Below are 21,540 nucleotides of genomic sequence, written 5' to 3' on the forward strand. Positions count from 1 at the left end.
GTCATTTATCCAAAGCCTTCTGTGACAAGGCACAGTGGCTAGAACATATATTACTTCCTACCATTCACTTTCCTCCCCAACAATGGTTGGCCATTCTTGTCATTCTCTTTACATGTGCAGATAGTTACCGAGTTCTGCAAGAGCAGCTTGGTTCTGGTATGTTGTTTTTGTGAACAACATCAATTGGGCATGCCCAGACTCACCTGTGCAGAATACTGGAATCTGGGCCCTCTGGGTGCCTCCAGTTAGCGCCTTTGACAGGTAACCACCATGGAGCAGCTGCAACCTCAAAGCAACCAAGAACAGGCCCTGTCAGCTACCATGATTCCGAAAACAAAAAACCACTGAACTCATATACATAGCCTAAAAATCACACTTAAGGTCATGAGGTCTATTTGGGTTCAAAACCATATGCCTTTATAGAGTTTATATCAGGACAATAGACTTACATGTAAATACGCCTTTAAACAAAAAGCTATTTATCCATACCATAAGGCACAAGTGACTAGATAGATGTATGTATAAGTGTTACATAGCTCCAGTAATTTTTCAACATTGCCCTGCCCATTAATCCTCTATAATCTGTGACAAGTGGGAGACAGGAAGCATGGTATACCTCAATTTTTAAAGATGGAGAGGGTCTGCCCCCTGGAGCCATTCTGGTGTCTGATGGCCACACTGTCTCTGGAGCCATACCAATCAGAGTGGCCTGTGCTGCTACCTAGGGCCATGGTGACATCCAAGCCAGAACTGCTACCTAGGACCTTATCTGGATCTACAGTCCCACCATGGCCAGGATCTATGTTGATGTCCATGGCCCATGGTACCACCAAAGGATACACAGATACCCAGGGACTGGGCTACAACCTGCAGCCATGTTGGTGAGGAGGGCTGTGCCACCATCAGGACCATGCCAATCTGAATCAACTGTGCAGCAGGCACATGAGGCTATGCTGTCATCTGGGTCAGGGCTACTGCTGTGGACCATGTCTGGGTCTGTGACCAACAACAGCCAGGGTCTGGGCTGATGTCCATGGCTCACGTTATCACAGGGGGTCATAGGAATCATGAATGTTGAAATCCCAGGGCCATGCTAAGCTAGCCCTTCCCCTCACTGGACACTGCACAGGAGAGCTGTCTCCATCCCCATGCGAAAGCTGACCCCAGCACTCAGGTGAGATGGCCCCACCTCTCACCAGAAGTGTGGGAATGCTGGTCCTGACAGCATGGGCCTAGGAAAGATGGCTCTGCCCCTTGTCTGATGGGTCAATCCCAGTGGCCTGAACCAACCAGCTCAGCTACCACCCACATCCAAGGCCATGAGTAGGCCCACACTAACAGCTGCTCCATCTAGGAGCTACTGGAGTGTGTAAAGGAACGGGTCCTATAGAATAAGAACCATAGGACCTCCATGACTCTGGGAAGGTTTCAATGAGGGCCCATCGATAATGATGCTGCGCCAGAGGCCTAGAACTAGACCAATGATTTATTGCAATGAACACATTTCCGGTGGGGCTGATTGGACATAAGGGTATTCTGAGTGACACACTGCAGCTCCTCGTGCCACTAGGATGAATGAAGAGGTGTTGGAAGGGCAGAAGATCGAGGTAGATTTTTTTGTTTGTTTTGCTTTGTTTTTAATTAACGTTGGGGGGCATGCTGCAGGAGTGTGGGGCAGATGTGGAGAGACTGGGAAGTGAGTGAGACTGGGGTGCATGATGTGAAATTTCCAAGGAGTCAATGAAAAATTATGTTAAAAAAAAAAAAAAGAAGATGGGGAGACAGTTCATCTTCATGTTAAACATGAGATTGAAGGTTATCCAAAGTGGAAGCACAAGGGGAAAAGTGAACTATGTTTAGTTCAACCTGCAGCTGGACACTAGCTGGATAAATTCATGATGCTTCCAGACAGCCTTCGTTTGTGAAATGGGATCATATCCAGCCTTCACTAACTCAGACACCAGAGGAGGCCAAACTGGGTAAGTATCGCAAAGCACTGAGGAAATCATCACTAGAACATTAACAACATTTTTAGGGTTCTGTTAGTCCTATTCACCAGAGCAATGAGAGTGAGGAAGGGTCCCCACTGAGTGACCGGTTAGGACCTAAAGCTTTGACGACAATCACAATTAGCTTTGAACTATGGCCTTACTATTTACAGTATTTAACCTCTCCAGTCCTGCTTGCTCATTTGCAAACAGAGGCAGCAACTCTATTAGGGTGAAGAATTATAGCAAAATGGGCTTAAGGCTCTCCCCTTAGCAACTTAGAGTAATGTCTGAGTAAGCAGTGGGGAAAGGGAACCAGTCTCATGGCATGGTCCTATGACAAGGAGTCACAAAGAGAGCCACATAAATCCATCATTACTGCTAACAGCAAAGAACAGAAACTTGGAAATGATCCTCTAACATACACTAGAGCAGACTCATGTTTAGCCCCATAGCAATTGTATTCTCAACTGCATTCCTATGAGCTTGGTGGGGTGGAAGTGACAGGGACTGTGTCCCTGCTAACAGTGACAGCTGTCACTGTGAACATCAAGACTAGTCTCATTCATTTTTTTCACATTACCACTATCAAAACATTTAAGGTATCTATCTGCACAGCAATGTGATGAAAAAGGGCATTTGCTTTAAACACTCCAACAGAAAAGGCATTTTGTTCTTCAACACGACTGCAAGTCATTGGATATCGCAGCATGCAAGAGCTGAAAGCTCGACTTCCTTCTGCTTCATCGACAGCTAGTCTGGGTTTGTTCTGTGTGGTGCCAGTGACAGGTAATTCACTTGGTGTCAAGGGAAGATGTTCACAGAAAGCTCAGAAAGAATCACATGACTTAACCTGCCCAACTCCACTCCCAGCACAAAGCACTGCTAATGGAAGATTCTAGCTCTTAAACTGAAAAAAAGAAAAACCAAAATACATCAAAAATGGGTGGTCAATATTGGAATGTCTTTGTTTTTCCCCATGCCTCTTTGTATTGTGAAATATTTCTTTCACCTTTGGCAATGAAAAAGATTACAGTATCTGCTTATACCCATTCTGCCCAGTTTGGAGCTATAATAAGCAGTAATTTGAATGCAAAGAGCTTGGGGCTTGGGGTAATACCCACTTCTGCTCACTATACATTGTGGACAGGGCTGTGGGTTCTAAATACCCGCACCTTTAGAAGAGACAACAGACACGGGAGAAGCAGCTCCCAAGCTTCCCAACTGTTCTTCCAAGGAGAATGTCCATGGAATTGGGCTCTCTATAAAAGCAAGAGCTGCTGTGGCAGTGGCCTGCCAGTGCTTTCATTACCCTTAGCTTTTTCTCGGATTTCAACTGCCTACAGATACGTCAGAGGACCCACTAAGTGACAGGCACCGAGCCTAAGTCCTAAAGAGGATCTCCAAGGTCCAGTGAGGCAGGACAGACCAAAGGGAAAAGTGCAAAGATGTGGGAAAGCAGAGAAGACCTCTTTGTCTCAGAATCTACTTTGCCTTTCTTGTTAAGTCAAAAACATAAGACAAACAAAGAAAAACTCACAACTGATATTGCCCAAAACCGCCTCTAGGGCCAATGAAGGTTCTAGAGATACAGCAAAGATGCTAAAAAGCTACAAATTAATTCAGCCTACCTGGGGCCAGAACCATTGTAACCTTGAGTTATATGCCCACATCTAAGCTGTAACCCTGATGAAAACCACTCCACATTTTCAAGACAAAAGTCTTCAAGGGAAAAAAAAAATGAGTAAACCAACTCATACGTTTTTTACTTGAATTTGGAGTTTTGTTTAAACCTTGATATAAATTACTTCTGTTGTGGAATATAAGTTAGAAAGCCATGGGATCATACACACCGAGTGCGGAGGCCAAGCATGACCGACTAAAAGCCTGCACCATGTCTTGTCTGTCCTTTTCCCAGATGATTTACTGTCCAATACTCAGTGAGCTCACTAACTCCACTTTACTCTGGCTCACCTTGACATTCTTTTCAGCAGTGTAATCAAGGATCTGTCTTTACGAGGTGGAGGTCCCTAATGCAGAAAAAAAAACACCTCAGGCTGATAGCAGTATTAGGACACTTCTGTCACCAGGAATTGTCAGAGTACAATTGACAGGGGTTTTTTTTTTTAACTATTTATTTTGTACATAATTGTTTCATTGAAAAATGAGGTATAAAGTGTACATCTCATTTTCTTTCCAATGTGTCTCTGAAATGCAAACTCATATCCAGATACACACACATCAATAACATGGTCCCTTCCCATTCTCTTTCTCTGCTTTTGACTTTTTCTTTTCTTCAGTTTCACAATACTCTAGCACACCGCCCCAAATGAACAAGTACTAAGGTCCTGGAGCTGTACAATGATCAGCTTCACTGACAGTCACAGAGAAACAAAAGAAACCATCATACAGGGCACAGGGAGGGGACACTGTGACCACATGTCTTTGACCAAAGACCACAGACTCCTGTTTAATCCAAAACAACAAGATCTGAATGCAAAGATATTTTTACTTGAATTCCATGCAAAACATAAGCAGGAAATGCAAAGAAACATGTGGACTCATAGAACACTGATTCTAAATAAAAATTACAAAATTACCCAGCAGTCCTACACTTAGTTATCAAAGCTTATCTAACATATCATGTACTGTTATAAAAGTAACCTACAGAGTGTAGATCTGACTTTGTTTCCATAAAACATTTGCATAAAATGTGTATTACTATAGCTAGAAGTAAAAAGAAGAAAAACTCCAGGATGAAGTAAGTTTAACAGGATGAAGAACCAGAAAAATTGTACAATTTTTTTAGATGAACATGCATCATAAAACATGCTTTACCAGCCTTGGCACTCTGGACATTCTCTAGGCCATATAATTCTGTCTTGGTTAGGACTTCCTGTGTCAGGTAGAATGTGTAGCACCATTTCTGTCCCCTACCAACTACACTCAAGTTGCACATCAACTGTGGCATACAATAAAACCAATCAAGACATTGTCACATGTTCCCCCAAAGAGCAAACCATCCACTATAGTGACAATCAGGAAAAGCACTAATCATTTAAGTTGTTAATACCTACTTCATACTGGCACAGTGACAGATGCACCTGATTGTATCTAGCAGGTACTCACTACTGGTGTTTGAAAACAGCACAAGCTACAAGACATAAGATCTCAGGCTCTCTTCCCTCAGGCCCTAATTTACTCATTTGTGAAATAAAGATAAAAATCTCCTGTGTTCCCTACAGTTGCCCTAAGGATTATATAACAAAATAAAAGGCATTTGGATACAGAGGAGGAATCACCAAGTGTTAGTTACTACTCTTACTATTACTTACTCATGTTAATGCATGCTACAAAATCATCTTAAATTTCCATAGAGCATATATTCCAATTAGTAAAACCCTACCATCATTATCTCGCCAGTCTGCCTTGTCGATCCATCAGATCACCCCTTCAGAATACTCACAGGCCCAAGTGCCCAAGGGCTACAAAGTCAAGGAACAGCAGGTGTTGTATCAAAGTATTCTCTAGAAGAGTAAGTAAGGACAGTCTTTCATCACAGACTTGCTTCAAGAACCATCTACAAATTAGCCAGCCCAGTTCCTTTGCAGCAAGATGCACCAAGGAGGTGGCAAACAAGAGGATGACCTCCAAACCAGAAGCCTCTGCACAGGTAAGTCTGTGAGACTGACAGTGCTTACTACTGTGATAGTCAGACACAGAGTCAAAATCCCCAAGTGACACAAGAAACTAAAGTCACCCCATGATAATTATGATGAGATCAGATGTGGACTTGCTCATCCTGGCCAACTTGTTCAGGATGAGCCAAAATATTTTCTGACTAAACTCATGGCATACTCCATCCAATGTCATAGATCCCTTCTTCTTGCAAATGTAGTATTTTTTAAGATTTTTAAATATATGTATACACTTTTTAAAAATCACATTATGCATTCCAACTACACCTGCCTCTTGGTGCTCCCAGGTTTGTTCCACATCCACACCTCCAGCCTCCACCCACAAAAAGGGGAGGGGGAATGGAAGAAGGAAGAGAAGGAGGAAGGAGATGAGAAAGAAGAAGAAACAAGTCCAATTTGTGTTGCATACACAACCACTGGAGCATGGTCAAACTCCCAGCCCCTGAGAGAAAACTGAGTCCTTCCCACCCCTACCTCTCAGTCAGTGTGGAAAGCTATACTTCTGCATCCTTATCACAATTTTTAAAAGTTCCATTCAATGGCTTCCTATATAGGCTGTTACTTTTGGGGGGGCTGATAATTTTTTTAAGGCGGGGGAGATGTTGTCACAGAAAACTTATATATCTCTCTTTCTCAACCATGAGCCTGCAGTCATCCATACTACTGCAAAAAACAGCTTCCTTGCCCTTTACAGTCAGCGGGAATAGATCATGGATTTCCACATAGCTTCTGGACACAGTATGGACCTAGGACATCAATACAACCCTGGCTGCAGTAGGACCACGGACCCAGACATGGCCCTCAGTGGCAACATGGGCCACTGAAATCAACATGGCTTCAAAGCGTCAGCAAAGTCAAATGCATCATGGCCTTTGGTGGTAACATGGGCCACAGACATCATCAACATGTCTGACTTTTTTTTTTTTTTAATGTGTATGAGTGTTTTCCTGCATGCATGTCTATGCACCAAGTCTAGTATCTGAGGAGGCCAGAAGAGGGCATCAGGTCCCTGAGACTGGAGTTACAGAGAGCTGTGAGCCTCCATGCAGATGCTAGGAATCAAACCTGGGACCTCTCCTCTGAAGGACGAGTGCTCCTAACCACTGAACCATCTCCCCAGTCCCAAATGTCAGGGTTATTAATTCAATGTTTATAAAAACAAGGCATTTTAAAACACATTTAGGAGCCTTTTATGAAATAAAACAACTTTTATGAGCAAACACACTTGGATGATTATCCAGGACCAAGCTGAAAATGCTCCTACCCCTAACACTGCTCTTTACTGGACATTTTGTTTACTGAATAGAAGCAGCAATGTGGACAGGCTGGCATAAAAACATGGAAATAATTTCATCCTGAGACAAGAACGTCTCTGTGGCTGTCCACCTACATATTTGCTGCTCCACCAAGACAACCTGAAGCTATAGCACTGCTTTATATTCAAGGAAAAGGACTTTAAACATGACCTATTTCTACTCAGCCATTTCCATAGCAACTGCCTTGGGTTTAAGTCGAAACAGCTGTACCAGCCTGCCAGTGACCAGTGGCAATGTAAGCAGAATTCATGTGAATCTCATGCCCCCTCGGGAAAAGGACTTCAGAGAGCAAAGACATGGTTTCCCACCTCTCCCGTGGGATGCAGCCAGACTTGTAGTAAGAATTTGAAAGGAGGGGGGGAGGGAAAAACAGTGCAAGTGCCTTTCTTCTTGCCAGAGGTGGTAAACTGTGCTTCTTATATGCACACAGCCCAGAATAAACCCCACACAGAAAAAGATGGACTACTGTGTAATTATGCATATTCAAGTCTAAAGATGTCAAATTCACAATTTTACAACTTCTCTCTCAAAAACGAAATGCATTTAGACAAGCAGATTAAAAAGACAGAGGTTTCTTGAAAAGTAGTATAAATATGACAGCTATCCTTACAAAAACAGGCAGGGAAAATTTTTCAACTGGCAACAGTGAACAATGAAAAACTGCAGATCTATTCAAATTCACAAAGTATAAATAAAACTGAAGGAGACTCTAACAACTGGAAGAATCAAATGGAACAGAGATCATGGTGCCTAAAATGACTCTAGACTCAGCAACTTGTACAAATTCACCAGGACAGGATCTAGTAGTGGGTGGAAACAACATCACCACAACAGAAAGGTAGTCAGGCCAGATGGATTGCTTCTAATTAAATCCTAAGTCAGGCAGCCACCTTGATGACTTAGTAGGCTGCATGCAAGAGAACAATGCTTGCTTTTGCAAACAGGACACAAATATTCCTGAAATGTGGGTGAAACTAAAAAAAAAAAAAAAAAACCTTCAAGATTTTTTGCTATATTGGAACATTATACTAACAACTGGTGTACATAACATTTCAGGTCTTCACAGGAAGACTGGAAACACTTGCAGGGTTTCAGTAAGAATGGCTCAAGGAATGCATTCATCCAATGAAAGTTGAAACTTGATCAACTTTACTCATGTTCAGTTGAAATGTAGATAGATATAGGGAATGGTACTGATTTGGGTATTTTCTTAACAGAATAAGAAAAACTATACTCAACTTTGACAGACAGTATAATAGATGACAGTGTGTCACATCTTTACATAATATGATAGTACTCAGCAAAATCCTATAGCATATACACAAACAGCAAGTAGTTTTAATTACTTACTGCAAGTCCACATAAGGTAGTTTGAATGAAATGAGAATGACCTCACAGGCATATAGATTTGAATGATTGGTCTCCAGTTGGTGGAACTATTTAGGAAGGATTGGGAGGTGTGGCCTGGTTGGAGGAGGTATGTCACTGTGGGGTGGGCTTTGAGGCTTCAAACGCCAATGCCAGTCACTGTTGCTGTATGTGCTGTTATCTCTCTCTCTCTCTTTCTCTCTCTCTCTCTGTCTGTCTGTCTCTGCCTCCTACTTGCAAATAGCAAGCTCTCAGCTACTGTTAAAGTGTCCTGCCTGCCATGCTCCCTACCATGATGAACATGATGATCATGAACTCACCCTCTGAAACTATAAGCCCCAATAAACTCTTTTTTCTGTAAGTAGCATCTGTCACTGTGCCTTACCACAGCAATAAACAAGCAACTGAGACTATAACACAGAAATCAATTCTATGGGGATGGCTCTTGGTACAGCTTTATGATAGAGTGCTTATATAGAGTGTATATAACTCTGGCTTCAAACATCAATCCTGGAAAATAAGCATCTACAGAAAATATGCTAGAAGGATATTTTGAAAAATTTATCCACTGAATATTATCTCTCTCATTCTTGTTCTTGCTTTTGCTCTTTCACAGTGCTGAAACCAAATCCAGGGACATATGTGTACTACCACTGAGCTATATCTCCAAACCATCGTTTTTTGTTTGTTTTTAGATAGGACCTTTGCTATAGATAGATAGATAGATAGATAGATAGATAGATAGATAGATCGATCGATCGATCAGGGAGGCCTTGAACTTGTGATTCTTCTTCTGGCTCCTGAGTACTGGGATAGCCATATCACACTGTAAAGTTTTATTTGCAGATATTGATCCATTCACCCCCCCCTTTTTTCTGAGATAGGGTTTCTCTGTGTAGCCTTGGCTGTCCTGAAACTCACTCTGTAGACTAGGCTGGCCCCAAACTCACAGAGGGCCACCTGCCTCTGCCTCCCAAGTGCTGGAATTAAAGACGTGCAAAACCATCACCTGGCACATACGGATTTCTTAAAGCTGGGTATCCCTGTGCATGAGTTTTTATTCTGTAATCTACCTTGTTTCAATAAAAGAGGTAATTATATAAAGATCAACATTCAGTTGGGGAAATGAAGGCTAGACTCATTCTTTTCCTTGATCCAAGCTGACCCTTAAAAGACCCATGCTGGGACTGGAGAGATGGCTCAGTGGTTAAGAACACGAGCTGCTCTTCCAGAGGACAAGGTTCAATTCCCAGCACCTACATGGCAGCTTATAGCTCTAACTCAAGTTACAGGTGATCCAATACCTTCACATAGACATAAATGCAGGCAAAACACAAATGTACATGAAATAAAAATAAACAAATTATAAAAAAAAAATAAAAGACCTATGCCTTGAAAGCAAATGTAAGTTAGTGCATGTTGAACAGGCACTGTGTGACCCCACCTCACCTCATGCACCCTTATACTGATCAGGTACCTTGGAACAGGTTGGAGGAAAGCAACTGTACCCTGTTACCATATTATATGACATTCTCCCCTTCCAGGGTTATCACTCTTACTTCCTGAGCCCACACCCACACTGCCTCAAAGTCAAGCAAACAACTGTTCTTTTCAATAAAAGCACAGATGACAGAAGCACTTTATCTTATCCAAGCATCCAGCCCTAGACTGCCCTGTCCAAATAACTGCAGCTCTGAACTCACCTCAACCCCGATGATCAGGCCAGTGTCTCTTACCAAGGAAGAGGCACCTTTGCAGCCAGAGAGATAGGTCATACTAGGCCTGAACCCTGTTCTTTCAAAAACTAAATGTTCCAACATAATACCTAAGTGTCGGCTTCCATTCTGTCAGATGTGTATTAAATACTTATTAAGTGACAGTCTAGGGACACAGAAGTAAACACACGATGCAAAGCCAGGTATGGTGGTGCATGCCTTTAATCCCAGCACTCAGAAGGCACAGCCAAGCAGAACTCTTGAGTTTGAGGCTAACCTGGCCTACAGAGTTCCAGGAGAGTTGGGGACACACAGAGAGACCCTATCTCAAAAAAACAAGAAAACACAAAACAAAACCCACAAGGCATTGGACACACTTCCCAAAATGAAATCTAGCAGTGGGGAACATTCGTGAAATACCTACACAAACAATCATGATGGTGAAATGAGCAGCACAGAAGAAGGGCACAAGACGCCACGATGACACCTAACCGACGGGAAGCATGTCAGTCTGGAAGGTGGGTGAGACAAGATGGTGTCTAATGGTCCTCCCCAAGGGAGCATCTCTAACCACAGAGATGAGGGTGGGCAGTCAAAGCTGGTGGGCACAGCAGCCCTGCCAAGTGCTCTGTCTGAGTTGTTCTGAGCTCAGCTCCCTTCAACCTGCAGGGATCCGCTGGAACATTTCTCTCACCCAGACTTTCCAGGATTAAAATGGTGGGAAATTCCTCAAATAACTGACAAGCGTTGCTGGAAAGCCCAGAAGACAATCTGAGGAAAGCAACTAGAACTGGAAGGGACTGAATCCACTACAGTGACCTGTAAGTGTGAGTGCCCCACCATGACAGTGCAGAAGGTGTGGGACTCTCACCCCACAAACCTGACACTGACCCACCACAGTTCCCTTCCAGTACAGACTAACTAAGGAGAAATCCTACAGGGCAAGTATCTCCTGACTGAAACAGAAAGACAAGAGGGAGAACGGGCAAGGAAGATCTGAGCAAACTTACGAAGTTACTGTAGAACGGTTGATAATGAACAACAAAAATTACTCAGGTTCAAATCCAACCAACAGTTACTGTGAGGAAAACAGAGATGAAGACACAGGACAGAAATAAATGCAGCCTCGAAGATGTGTGCATCCTTTTCCCACTGTTGTAACAAAATACTGGGTGCTGGCTAAGGTTTAAAGAAAGCTAGTTTGGACTGGGAGTGTAGTTCAATGTCTACCATGTAGAAAGCTCACTCCCCATGGCACAAACGGAAAGGGGATGTTTACACAGTAATGATTCCATTCATGCTTGTATAGATAGCGGCCACAGGCCAGGTACTTTCCCACTTGCTAAACATCTTCTTTCAGAGAGAGTTGTTCACTGCCTTACCGATGTAACTAGACTAGCTGGCCGGCAAGCCCCAAGAATCCTTCTGCCTGTTCCCCCAGTTCTGGAATTACAGGCATGTACTACTGAAGCCAGCTTTTTCACATAGGGTCTGGGAATCAAATTCAGGTCTTCACGCTCACAGGCAAGTATTTTACTGACTGGGCCATCTCTCCAGCCTAGGCTTGCTCCTTTATAACAATTTGTATAAGAACAACATCAATCCCTTTGGTAGGCAGCATCCCCACCGATCTAATTACCTCCTAATATTAAAGATTAAAATTCATCTTAATTGTTTACTTAAATTCTATCACTTCTTTACATGACCATATTGCAACTAATCTTCCAGTAGACCCACATCTAAACTATGGGAGAAGGATGGTTCTCGTGTATGCTCTTAAACATGTTCCAACACTCCCCCTGCCCCAACACACAAACACACACACACACACACACACACACACACACACACACACACACACACACCATGCTGCTCCAAAACAAGGTAAATAATACTCATAAAATTATAGGTAAAAGAGTACATAGGTGCCAAAGTCAGTAAAGCACTGGAAATGAAACAAGAAGCCATATCACAAATATTACTTCAGAGACCCAACAGACAAAAGGAATGAATTTCCTAACTTAAGGGAAAATAAAAACAAAGGTAATTCAAAAACATGGCCAGAAGGTACGCCTCAATAGTACAGTCCCTGCTTAACATGTGTAAGATTCTAGGTTTGCCCTTATTACCACCCCCAAAAAACGAAAATGATTTTACAAATAAAGGCTCCAATGTGGGGTGGGAGCAATGAAGACAAGGAAACGGACAATAAAAACTAAATTTAGACCATAATGCTGAAGATACAGATTGAAAACGCAAACATGTACCTGAGAATACTGACCCCCCAATGACCAGTGCCAAGATATACTTATAGAGCAAATGCCACATACTAAAGAGGAAAAAACATTTGAGCACTCAGGCAAAAACAATAAGCAGTTTTCAAGGCGGAAAAAAAAAAAAAAGGAAGGAAGGAAGGAAGGAAGGAAGGAAGGAAGGAAGGAAGGAAGAACTTAACAGACTTTTCAATGGCAAGGCTTTATTCCAAAACAAAACAAAATAAAGTGTACAAGATGGTCAAGAAAAACAAATGTGAATCAGGTATTTCCCTCTCCAGCAAGACTAACCTGAGAGTTTAAAGTGTTTCAACAAGAAGATACGACGCAATACTGTTCCCATGGCCATTTCCTGAAGAGCCTAGCAGAGACTGACCCTCATCTCTTAGAAGACTGAACACACGCTCACTTTTAGAACTCAGCCTAAGGAGTTAAAAAAAAGTAGAACGCACTCCATGCAGTGGAACCCACCAGGCTTCAGAACTAAAATGAAATAGTCTGACTAGCTTAGAGCTGGGGGAGTAGAGGAAACCACAAGTGAGGATTTGAGCTTGCTTTAACCTGTTGTCTGTCATCAGAGCTGATGCTGGCACAGATGTGTGATCTCAGATGAAGTCCCGAGTAGCTGTGCACAGTCCCCTCTGGCCCTGTCCTGAGAAATAGAATTCCTGATGTGGGTATAAAGGAGAGAATGTAACATGGGACAGGCTAAGTTAAAAACCCAGAAATGGAAGTATCAACATGCAACTGTCGGCTATCTTATCTAAGCTCTGTGCACTGAAGAAGCAGCACTCCTCTACTGAGATGCAGTTGTGATCTGAACAAAGAACATTCTTCTAGCCTCATTGGTTTGAACACTGAGTCCCCAGCTGGAAGCTCTGGGAAAGCTACTGAACCTTTAGAAGGTGGAGACCTGCTGGAGGAAGTGCAACGCCAGGGCAGGCTTTGAGGTTTTTAGCCTTGTCCCACTTATTTTCCGTTTTCCTGGGTGAGGATGCAGTGTGATCAGCAAAGTTCCCTGCTCCCGTGGCCACGCCACAATGGACTCTTCCCTCTGAAACTTGAAATCAAGATAAAGTCTTTCTCCCCTAAGCTGCTTTTTGTTAGGACAATCTGTCCCAGCAACAAAAGAGAAACGGTACAGAAACCAGGGCTTCTTACAGCAAAGCAGATACTGGGCTGGGATGGGACAGATACTATCATCTGAAAAAGCAAAGAAGCCATAAAGGACTCCTGGACTCCTGGGCTCAGCTCAAAAAGATCTAGAACAAGGTTCATTTATTGGCCAATGAAAACAACTTAAAATTAGACTGTGGGGATGGTTGCACAACTCTAAAAATATACCAAACAACACTGAGCCGTACGCTTAAAAAGGTGAATTGTACAATATATAAACTACATCTTAATGCAACTGTTGGAAACAAGAGAAGGGAACATTGCAGGACCTACATGAACTTGAAAAGGCATCCAGAACTCAAAAAATAGCAAAGTGCGACCTTCAGAAAAGATCATGATTCCCAGAGAATGGAATACATTTGTAAACTTCATTTTTTAAAATATATTACTTACATATATCTACAGTTGCATCAAAATTATATAGGACTAAATACATATATGTGCAATAAATACATGTAAAACTGGCTGGATGAGCCAAAAAGGGGAGGTTATATCACCACCATTTCTGGCTGTGAACTACAATTAAACAAGATAATATTACCACAGGAAACTAAGTAATGACACAGCCCTCTTATAACCCCCCCCCCCTTAAAAATATAACTGTCTTTAAAGGAAATTTGGTTTGGGGTATCTTCTGTTTCTTTGTTTGTTTGAGGTGGAGTTCTATGCAGCCAAAGATAGTCTTTAATTTACTATGTATCCAAGATTAGCATTGATCTTTGAATGTTCCTGCCTCAACTTCCTAAGTGCAGAGATCACAAATGTGTGTTAACGTGTCCAATTTAAAAATAAAGTATCTGGTCATTGGTGGTGGCATACAACTTTAACCCCAGCACTAGGAAGGCAGAGGCAGGCGGATCTCTGTAAGTCCAAGGCCAGACTGGTTACAGAGAGAATTCTAGGACAGCCAGTGTTGTTAAGAAACCCTGTCTCAAAACAAACAAAAAACAAATAGATAGATAGATAGACAAAGAAATAAAATTTCTAATTAAGGAGAAAAGTGCTCTGTTTCTTTTTATCCTACATTGGGGCAACAGAAGCTAGAAAAGGACAACCCCGAAATATGGTAGGTTTGGACACCATGTGTAGTTGACTCTAGTAAAAAGAAAGGTAAAGAAAGACATTGAATAAATTAATTTGCACAGGATATTCCTGATAACACATACACCCTGAAAAAAGATTAGTAAAGTAAAATAAAAAGGAAGAAATAAAATAAAACTTTTATTTTATTTATGAATTTAAACATGTTATAGATTTCATTCACTGGGAATTGTGATCTTTTCTGAAGGCCATACTTTGCTATTTTTGAGCATAGGATTCCTTTTCAAGTTCATGATCTGGTGATATAAATCAGTAATGGAGTGTACACCTAGCACGCATAAGGCCTTCAGTTCAATTCCAGTCACCAGGCACACATGCGTGTGCGTATGCGCACATACACACACACACACACACACACAAGCATGCACTCCCAGTCACATACCTACCTGGTGGTATGTGGAACATAGATATAGCTGGCTACCTTTGCAGAGTAATAAGCAACCAATTCACTTCTTTCCATGTCTTATTTTATGTGCATGGGTACTTTGTCTCCATGTATGCCTTTGTACTATGTGCCAGCAATGCTCAACAGAGGCTAGAAGAAGGTATCAGATCCCCTTGGACTGGAGTTAAAGGCAAGTTTTTTAGCAGAGGTGGTGAACCTAGTTCTTCTGGAAGAGCAGCCAGTGTTCTTAACCACTGAGCCACCTCTCTAGCCTCTAATTCATTTGTTCACTCATTCACTCATTTTTTGAGACAGGGTTTATCCAGGTAGCCCTGGATGTCCTGGAATTTTCTCTGTAGACCAAGCTGGCCTCGAACTCACAGAGAATTGCCTGCCTCTGCCTCTTGGGTTCTGTGATTAAAGGGATGCAGCACCATGCCCAATGTTTTTTGTTTTTGTTTTGCTTTGTCCTGTTTGTTTCTTTGTTTCTCGAGACAGGGTTTCTCAGTGTAGCTCTGGTTGTCCTGGAACTAGCTCTGTAGTTTGAGGTTGCCCTCAAACTCACAGAGATCCACCTGCCTCTGCCTCCCAATTGCTGGGATTAAGGTGTGGGTCACCACTGCTTGGGCCTTTTTTTTTTTTTTTTTTTTAAAGTGGGTAAATAAATGAGCATTTACCCACCATTCTTGTGCAACTTGTACCAATGGTTAAGAAAACAGTAAGTGGAAGGAACTACCACTTTAGGAAAGGATCTCATCAACAAATGAAAAACAATTAGGCTCCCATCATCTACAATCTCAGACTTATAAAGGTAGCCACTAAGCATAGCATCAGCTGATGTGACAGAAAGAATAAAGAAGCAGACATTAGCTGCTTTATGCCAGAGCAGTGGTTCTCAGATATCCTCTTTCCGTGACCCTTTAATACAGTTCCTCATAATTCAGTGACCCTCACCATTAAATTATTCATTGCTACTTCATAACTGTAATTTTGCTACTGTTGTGAATTGTAATTATCTGACGTTCAGGATAGCTGATATGTGATCCCTATGGGAGTCATGACCCACGGGTTGAGAACCACTATGCTACTGGAAGACACTGCTATGATATTCATGATACATGTACACCATAAGCCTGATCACTGCAGACCTCAGCTATGCTCAGCTACCATCTGCAGGAAACACAGACCATTGCAGCTGTCAAACAGCAAAATTCAGATTGGGAAAGTCTACAAGCTAAATGTTCTATGGTCTCCAGAGGGTAAAAATTAATGAGAAGACAAATTCAGGATGTGTTGGAAAGCATATTAGTAATGCCTTTGACAACCATTTCTTCTTTAAATGGACAAGATTAAACTAAAGGTATACCCCTAGGTGATGATACTAAATGAAATGTAAGTAAGAACTCACTTTAGAAACCAGGACAGGGGCGACTTTAAGAACAGAATGGGTGTGATTAGTGGGACACACATAGGGGGCTGCTGGGGCAGGTAGCAACTCTAATTCCTGATCTGGGTGATGGGGGCCAAGTGTGCTTCATCTAAGGATAATGCAGTTACACATTTAAATCAGGTGACTATCTGTATTTGTGTTTTAGTAGACACCCAAAAAAAATGGGAAAATTCATATCACCATTATAAACTGGAATAAACAGAATACAATCCTGAATACAAACTCACAAAATAAACACAGTTACTATATTTTTACCAGCTAATAGGGCTGCAGCAGGGTTCCCACACTTTTTTTTTTTAATGTTGAAAACCAACTATTGTCAGGTGTTAAGGACATTCCAGAACTCAGATGAGCGCTTCCTTTGACTTAAGGCCTAAATATGCATGAAAGGTACTGTGATTCCTGGTGACCTCCCACCATCCTCCTAAAGTCAACCTAAATTCATCTCATGGACATCTCATTTCCTACCTTATGGAAATGTGAGCTTACAAAAGGTCTAGAGAGTGGAGATAAGTCAGGCCAACAAAGGAGATGGGCTAAAGCTCTCCCAGGCCATCAACAGACTTACTTTACTCATCCAACCCTTTCAAAATAACCTTAAAATGTTTACTTTTCCATTATAAGCATTTAAACCAGAGGCCAACCCTGCAGCCAGGGAAGAGGTGCTTGTCCTCCTCCTAGCTACGAGCACACACACTTCCCTATGAATCAGGACGCCTCTGGAGCCTAGCAATGCTCATGTCTGCCTTCACGCCTAATACATTAGTAGTTCCTAAGAGACACACACCCTGCATCTGAAAGGCAGATTACAGAAACAGATGGACGCCTTCATCTGAACTCCACATCTCAAAACAGGAGCCGCTGCTTGCTGGGTCATCACCACCACCCTGAGCTGACCTCAATCCCTTTAAAAAAAAAAAAGTGGAGGTGGGGGGGATCAGATTATGTAAGAGACAATATTAACTGTCAAATTGAAATTCAAAAGGACTATCACACCCTTTACACATTTACCAAAATCAAACATGTAAAATGGCCTTACTCACCAGAATACAATTGTACAGTATGAGACCAAGTCAACTTCATCTCCCCCTACCATAAGTGTTCTACACTGGTTGGAACACAGAGAGAGCATGAACCAGAAGGGGTCCATTTCCTGATGCTGCTATTCCCGGGAAAGGACACAACAATGCCAACACCTTAGGATGAAGTTCAGACAGGACCTTTTTTTGTTTTAATGTGGCGGGTGTTTGCCTGCCTGTGTGTCTATACACAAGCATGTAGGTGTTTGTGGAAGCCAGAAGAGAGCATCATATTCTACAGAACTGACGCTATAGATGGTCGTTAGCCTCCATGTGGTATGGAAAGAGAACATGAGTCCTCTCTAAGAGCAACCAGTGGTCTTAACCACTGAGCTATCTCTCTGGTCCCCAGGCATGAATGATTTAAAGGGAACTTGTATGAAAGAGGAATATTAAGGTAAGCTTTCTTCATCTTCACCCTCCGAAGCTGTCTTTCTTGAGTTGTCGGACCCCCACCCTCCCTCTCACTGTCCTGCTATGCAGTCTCTGTTCACCATGTTGTAAGAACATTCAATCTAGATCTCTCTCTTGGTTTTGCATATTCATGAGATGTATATACAAACAAATATTTATAGACTGGCTAAACTGGTTAACACAGGAATCCCAAGTTCTTTCTGACACACGGTACTTACAGAAGCCTAGCCGACAGTCTCCACATCTGAGAAAAACAGAGTTAACTCACACTCCCTGTGTTCTCTCTGTACAAGAAGGAACACACTTCCTCTAAGGACTAGTTCTCAGGCCCCATTGTTTATGAACATCCCCAGGAAAATGACTCCTTCCATGACTTTGCACAGGGATTCGTGAATGCTAATGAGCCCCTGCTAAGGTCAAGACTTTGAAAACACAGTCTATAACACTCATTTGTCCTCCATTCTAAAAATGGCTGCAAGTAAAACAAACCCAAAGTATAGGTTCTACTTAGAAGCACAGTGTCACTCCAAGTCACAAACAACAGAAACTCACAGCAGACCAGAAGTTTCATCAGACATCACCCTGGGCTTGTATATTTTCAGTCAGACAAGGCACCCTGGCCCATGGGCCCGTGACTCGGGGCAAATCTACACCGGGAGAATGAAGAGGCACCAGCAGGGAGAGGAAGGTAGCATTTGTAGTTTCTGATGAGCCCTAGAGAAATAAGAACCTGTTTAAGCACTACTTACTGCTTGGTGGATTTGCACCTTTACTTGCTCACTCAACATGCCTTCAAAGACAAAAGAGTCACCAAACTTCTCTGCCTGTAAGGGTAAGAAAAAGCCAGAAAAGGTTAGAGTCACAGGCTTCAAGAGTGCCATTTTTTTTTTTTTTCACATCCAAGTAGACTTAGGTTTTCCTATGACTTCCCAAACTACTCAGAAATGACTTGAGAGTGTCCTCATAAAACAGGCTCATGTCACTCACAAGACTGCCTTCATATGAGACCTGATTAGCTGATAAGACTACAAGCTAGATGAGATTAGATTCTGAGAAGATGAATACCCTGTGGGAGAAACATTCTTCTCCAGATATTGTAATAATTGAGACGTGATAGTATATGTGATATTACACAAGCAAGCTGTTTGTCCTTTTCCCTGATCCTAAGATCTACCTAATAGAATTAAATGGCATTGCAGGCTCATTCTCTATCACATCCCATGTGTTTACAGTTGTCAAGGGGCCAATCTAAGCATCAGGTGGAAATCTGTATTTCAATCATTTTTTGGCAGTGCTATCACAAATCTTCATCAATATCTACTAGAATGTAGGACCCTCTGACCTCTACTACCTGTGACTCAACTACTCTAGTTTCCTTCCTATGTTGCCAACTGCTCTTACACATCCATGAAACACAAGGACTCATCTTACTGGGGCTCCCCCAGAGCTCTGCGCCAGCCTGTGTGAACTTCTTACACTAGGCCAATAACTTCCCATCTTGTGCAGCTGGGCTCACAAGTTAAAACTCAGACTGCTGCTCTCCAACCCTGAAGATTCTAATTATGGGGCTGAAAGGAGGCCAAAACCACTGCCGTTGTTAAATCGGGGATGCTAGCACAATGAGCTCAAGAGAAATGCAGTGACTGACTGTGGACAGCCCCTTCCAGTCTCCTCAATTTAACAATTCCAGTTCAGGAATGCTCCCTTCCCCTCTAGGCCTTGCCTATCCTTACCAGGTGAAATTAACTGATCCCTGTACAGCAGGCCTTACAAGAGCCTCCAGCCTATTTTTATTGACTAGGTATGAATGTTTTCTTCACCTCTGACATTATTCTTATGATCCTAGTGATACCAAGATGCCAAACAACCCAAGCCCCTTATTCAACATAATCAACACCTACTGAAAGACCCCCACTATGCATATTGCCTGTTTGAACTGCTCTTGCCAACTTGCCAAGGTCAAGTTATGGGAAAAGTACAGGAGGGAACCAGGTGCTGCTCTCATCTGACGCCAACCAGACATCTGTGGTCTGCAGCTTGGACCAAAGCAAGGTCATCAGGATGGTATCCGGGATGCTGAGATAGTCATAATTGAATTCTTTGTATTCTTTGTGTCCAACCCGAATAAACAACTGTCCTTGGTTAACTACAATCGTTTTATTTAGATGGAACAATGAAATCCCTGTAACCATGCTTCTGCTTCTGTAAGCCTGCTTCTTGCCACCCCAACCCTATATAAACTGCTATGTTTTAACCAGGCACGCTCTCTCAGTCACCCGAAAGACTGAAGCGTCCATAGGTACCTGTGTGTGTGAACAATAAACAGCCTCTTGCACTTGCATCCAGTGGTCTGGTCTCGTCTCTTGGGGCAAGAGCCTCTCCCTGAAAGACTCCGAACTCTTGGGGTCTTTCACTACCACATGCCTGGTCTAGGGCTAAATCAGGGATTACTACTGTCAGTATTTCATAGGCATGGACTCTGTCCTTTTGTACATTTTTACGAGCATATATTAATTATATGTGGTAAAGGGTTTTATTATGACATTTTACCAGCACATATTAATTATATGCAATAAAGACTTTTATTATACTTTCATACATGTAGAAAAAGCACTGTGATCCTATGCAAGCACTATCCTCTCTTGTTCTTTTCCCATCTTCTATCATCATCCCAAATTGAGCCCTTTCTCCACCCTGTCCCCATGGGTGTTGTGGGGGTGAGTGGGTGGGGTGGGGGTGAAAGTATGGGAAGTGTGGGGGTGGGGGTGGAGGTGGGGGGCAGTGGGGTGTGGGTGCATGTGGGGGCGGGGCTTGGGGTGTTTATGGGGGTGGGGGAGTGTGGGGTGGGTGGCTAAATGGGTATGTGTATTCTAATGAGTTAAATTACGGTTGCTTACAGGAACATGGATACAAGGTTATTTACAAGTGCATGGGCACTTGCCCGTGGCTATACCATTGAAGAAAATGGCTCTCCCTCTCCTAGCAACCATTAACTGACTAGAAATCCTCAGGCAGGGATGGTCTCTGTTCTTAAGTGTCTTAAATGTGAGGGCAGAGATAAAAATCAAGTACAAAAATATCATAAAATGATTACTACTTAATTTTGCTTTGGTACTTAAAAGAGTTGAAAACAGCCTTCTGGCAGAGTGAGTAGAAGGCTCCTGAAGAACGGGACGATCAGCGTGCTGAAGCTGTAGCAAGCCATGCAAGAAGGGATAAGCAGGAGGGCTCTGGTTCTAAGCAGAGGGAAGTAAAGGCACTAAAGGGGTAGGGTATCACTCTCAAGAACAGAAACAGGAGTCTAGAATGTGGTGAGAAGTGGGGAATAGGAAAGTGAAGTTAGAGACACTGGAGAGAAATCTGGGAAATGCCATGAGAATATAAAACACCATGTCCACGGCGAGGATTCTCAGCTTTGTTGTGGCCTACACCCTGCAGGCAGACTGAAGCGGAGACCCCCGCAGAATGAGAGGTTCATAAAAGAAAACTAATAGATTGCCAACACACTTACTTCACATTAGTGCTGCAATGGTATATGTGCTTATGTAATAATAACATCAAGTCAGGTCTTACAACT

At 42.5% G+C, this 21,540-nt stretch overlaps 1 protein-coding gene across 2 annotated transcripts in view; it reads right to left on the bottom strand.

Annotated features, from left to right (window-relative positions):
* Positions 1-21,540, bottom strand: part of Sumf1 (sulfatase modifying factor 1) — a 74,434-nt gene that overhangs the window by 43,584 nt on the left and 9,310 nt on the right. For both annotated transcript variants that reach the window (XM_051203629.1, XM_051203628.1), the window contains exons 3-4: positions 18,713-18,787; positions 204-286 (exon numbers count right to left, since the gene is read on the bottom strand). In XM_051203629.1, the coding sequence (XP_051059586.1) occupies positions 204-286; positions 18,713-18,787 (158 nt within the window). The remainder of the gene's footprint in view (positions 1-203; positions 287-18,712; positions 18,788-21,540) is intronic.

Source organism: Phodopus roborovskii, unplaced genomic scaffold (assembly GCF_943737965.1).
Source record: "Phodopus roborovskii unplaced genomic scaffold, PHOROB, whole genome shotgun sequence".
In the NCBI taxonomy this organism is placed as follows: Eukaryota; Metazoa; Chordata; class Mammalia; order Rodentia; family Cricetidae; genus Phodopus; species Phodopus roborovskii.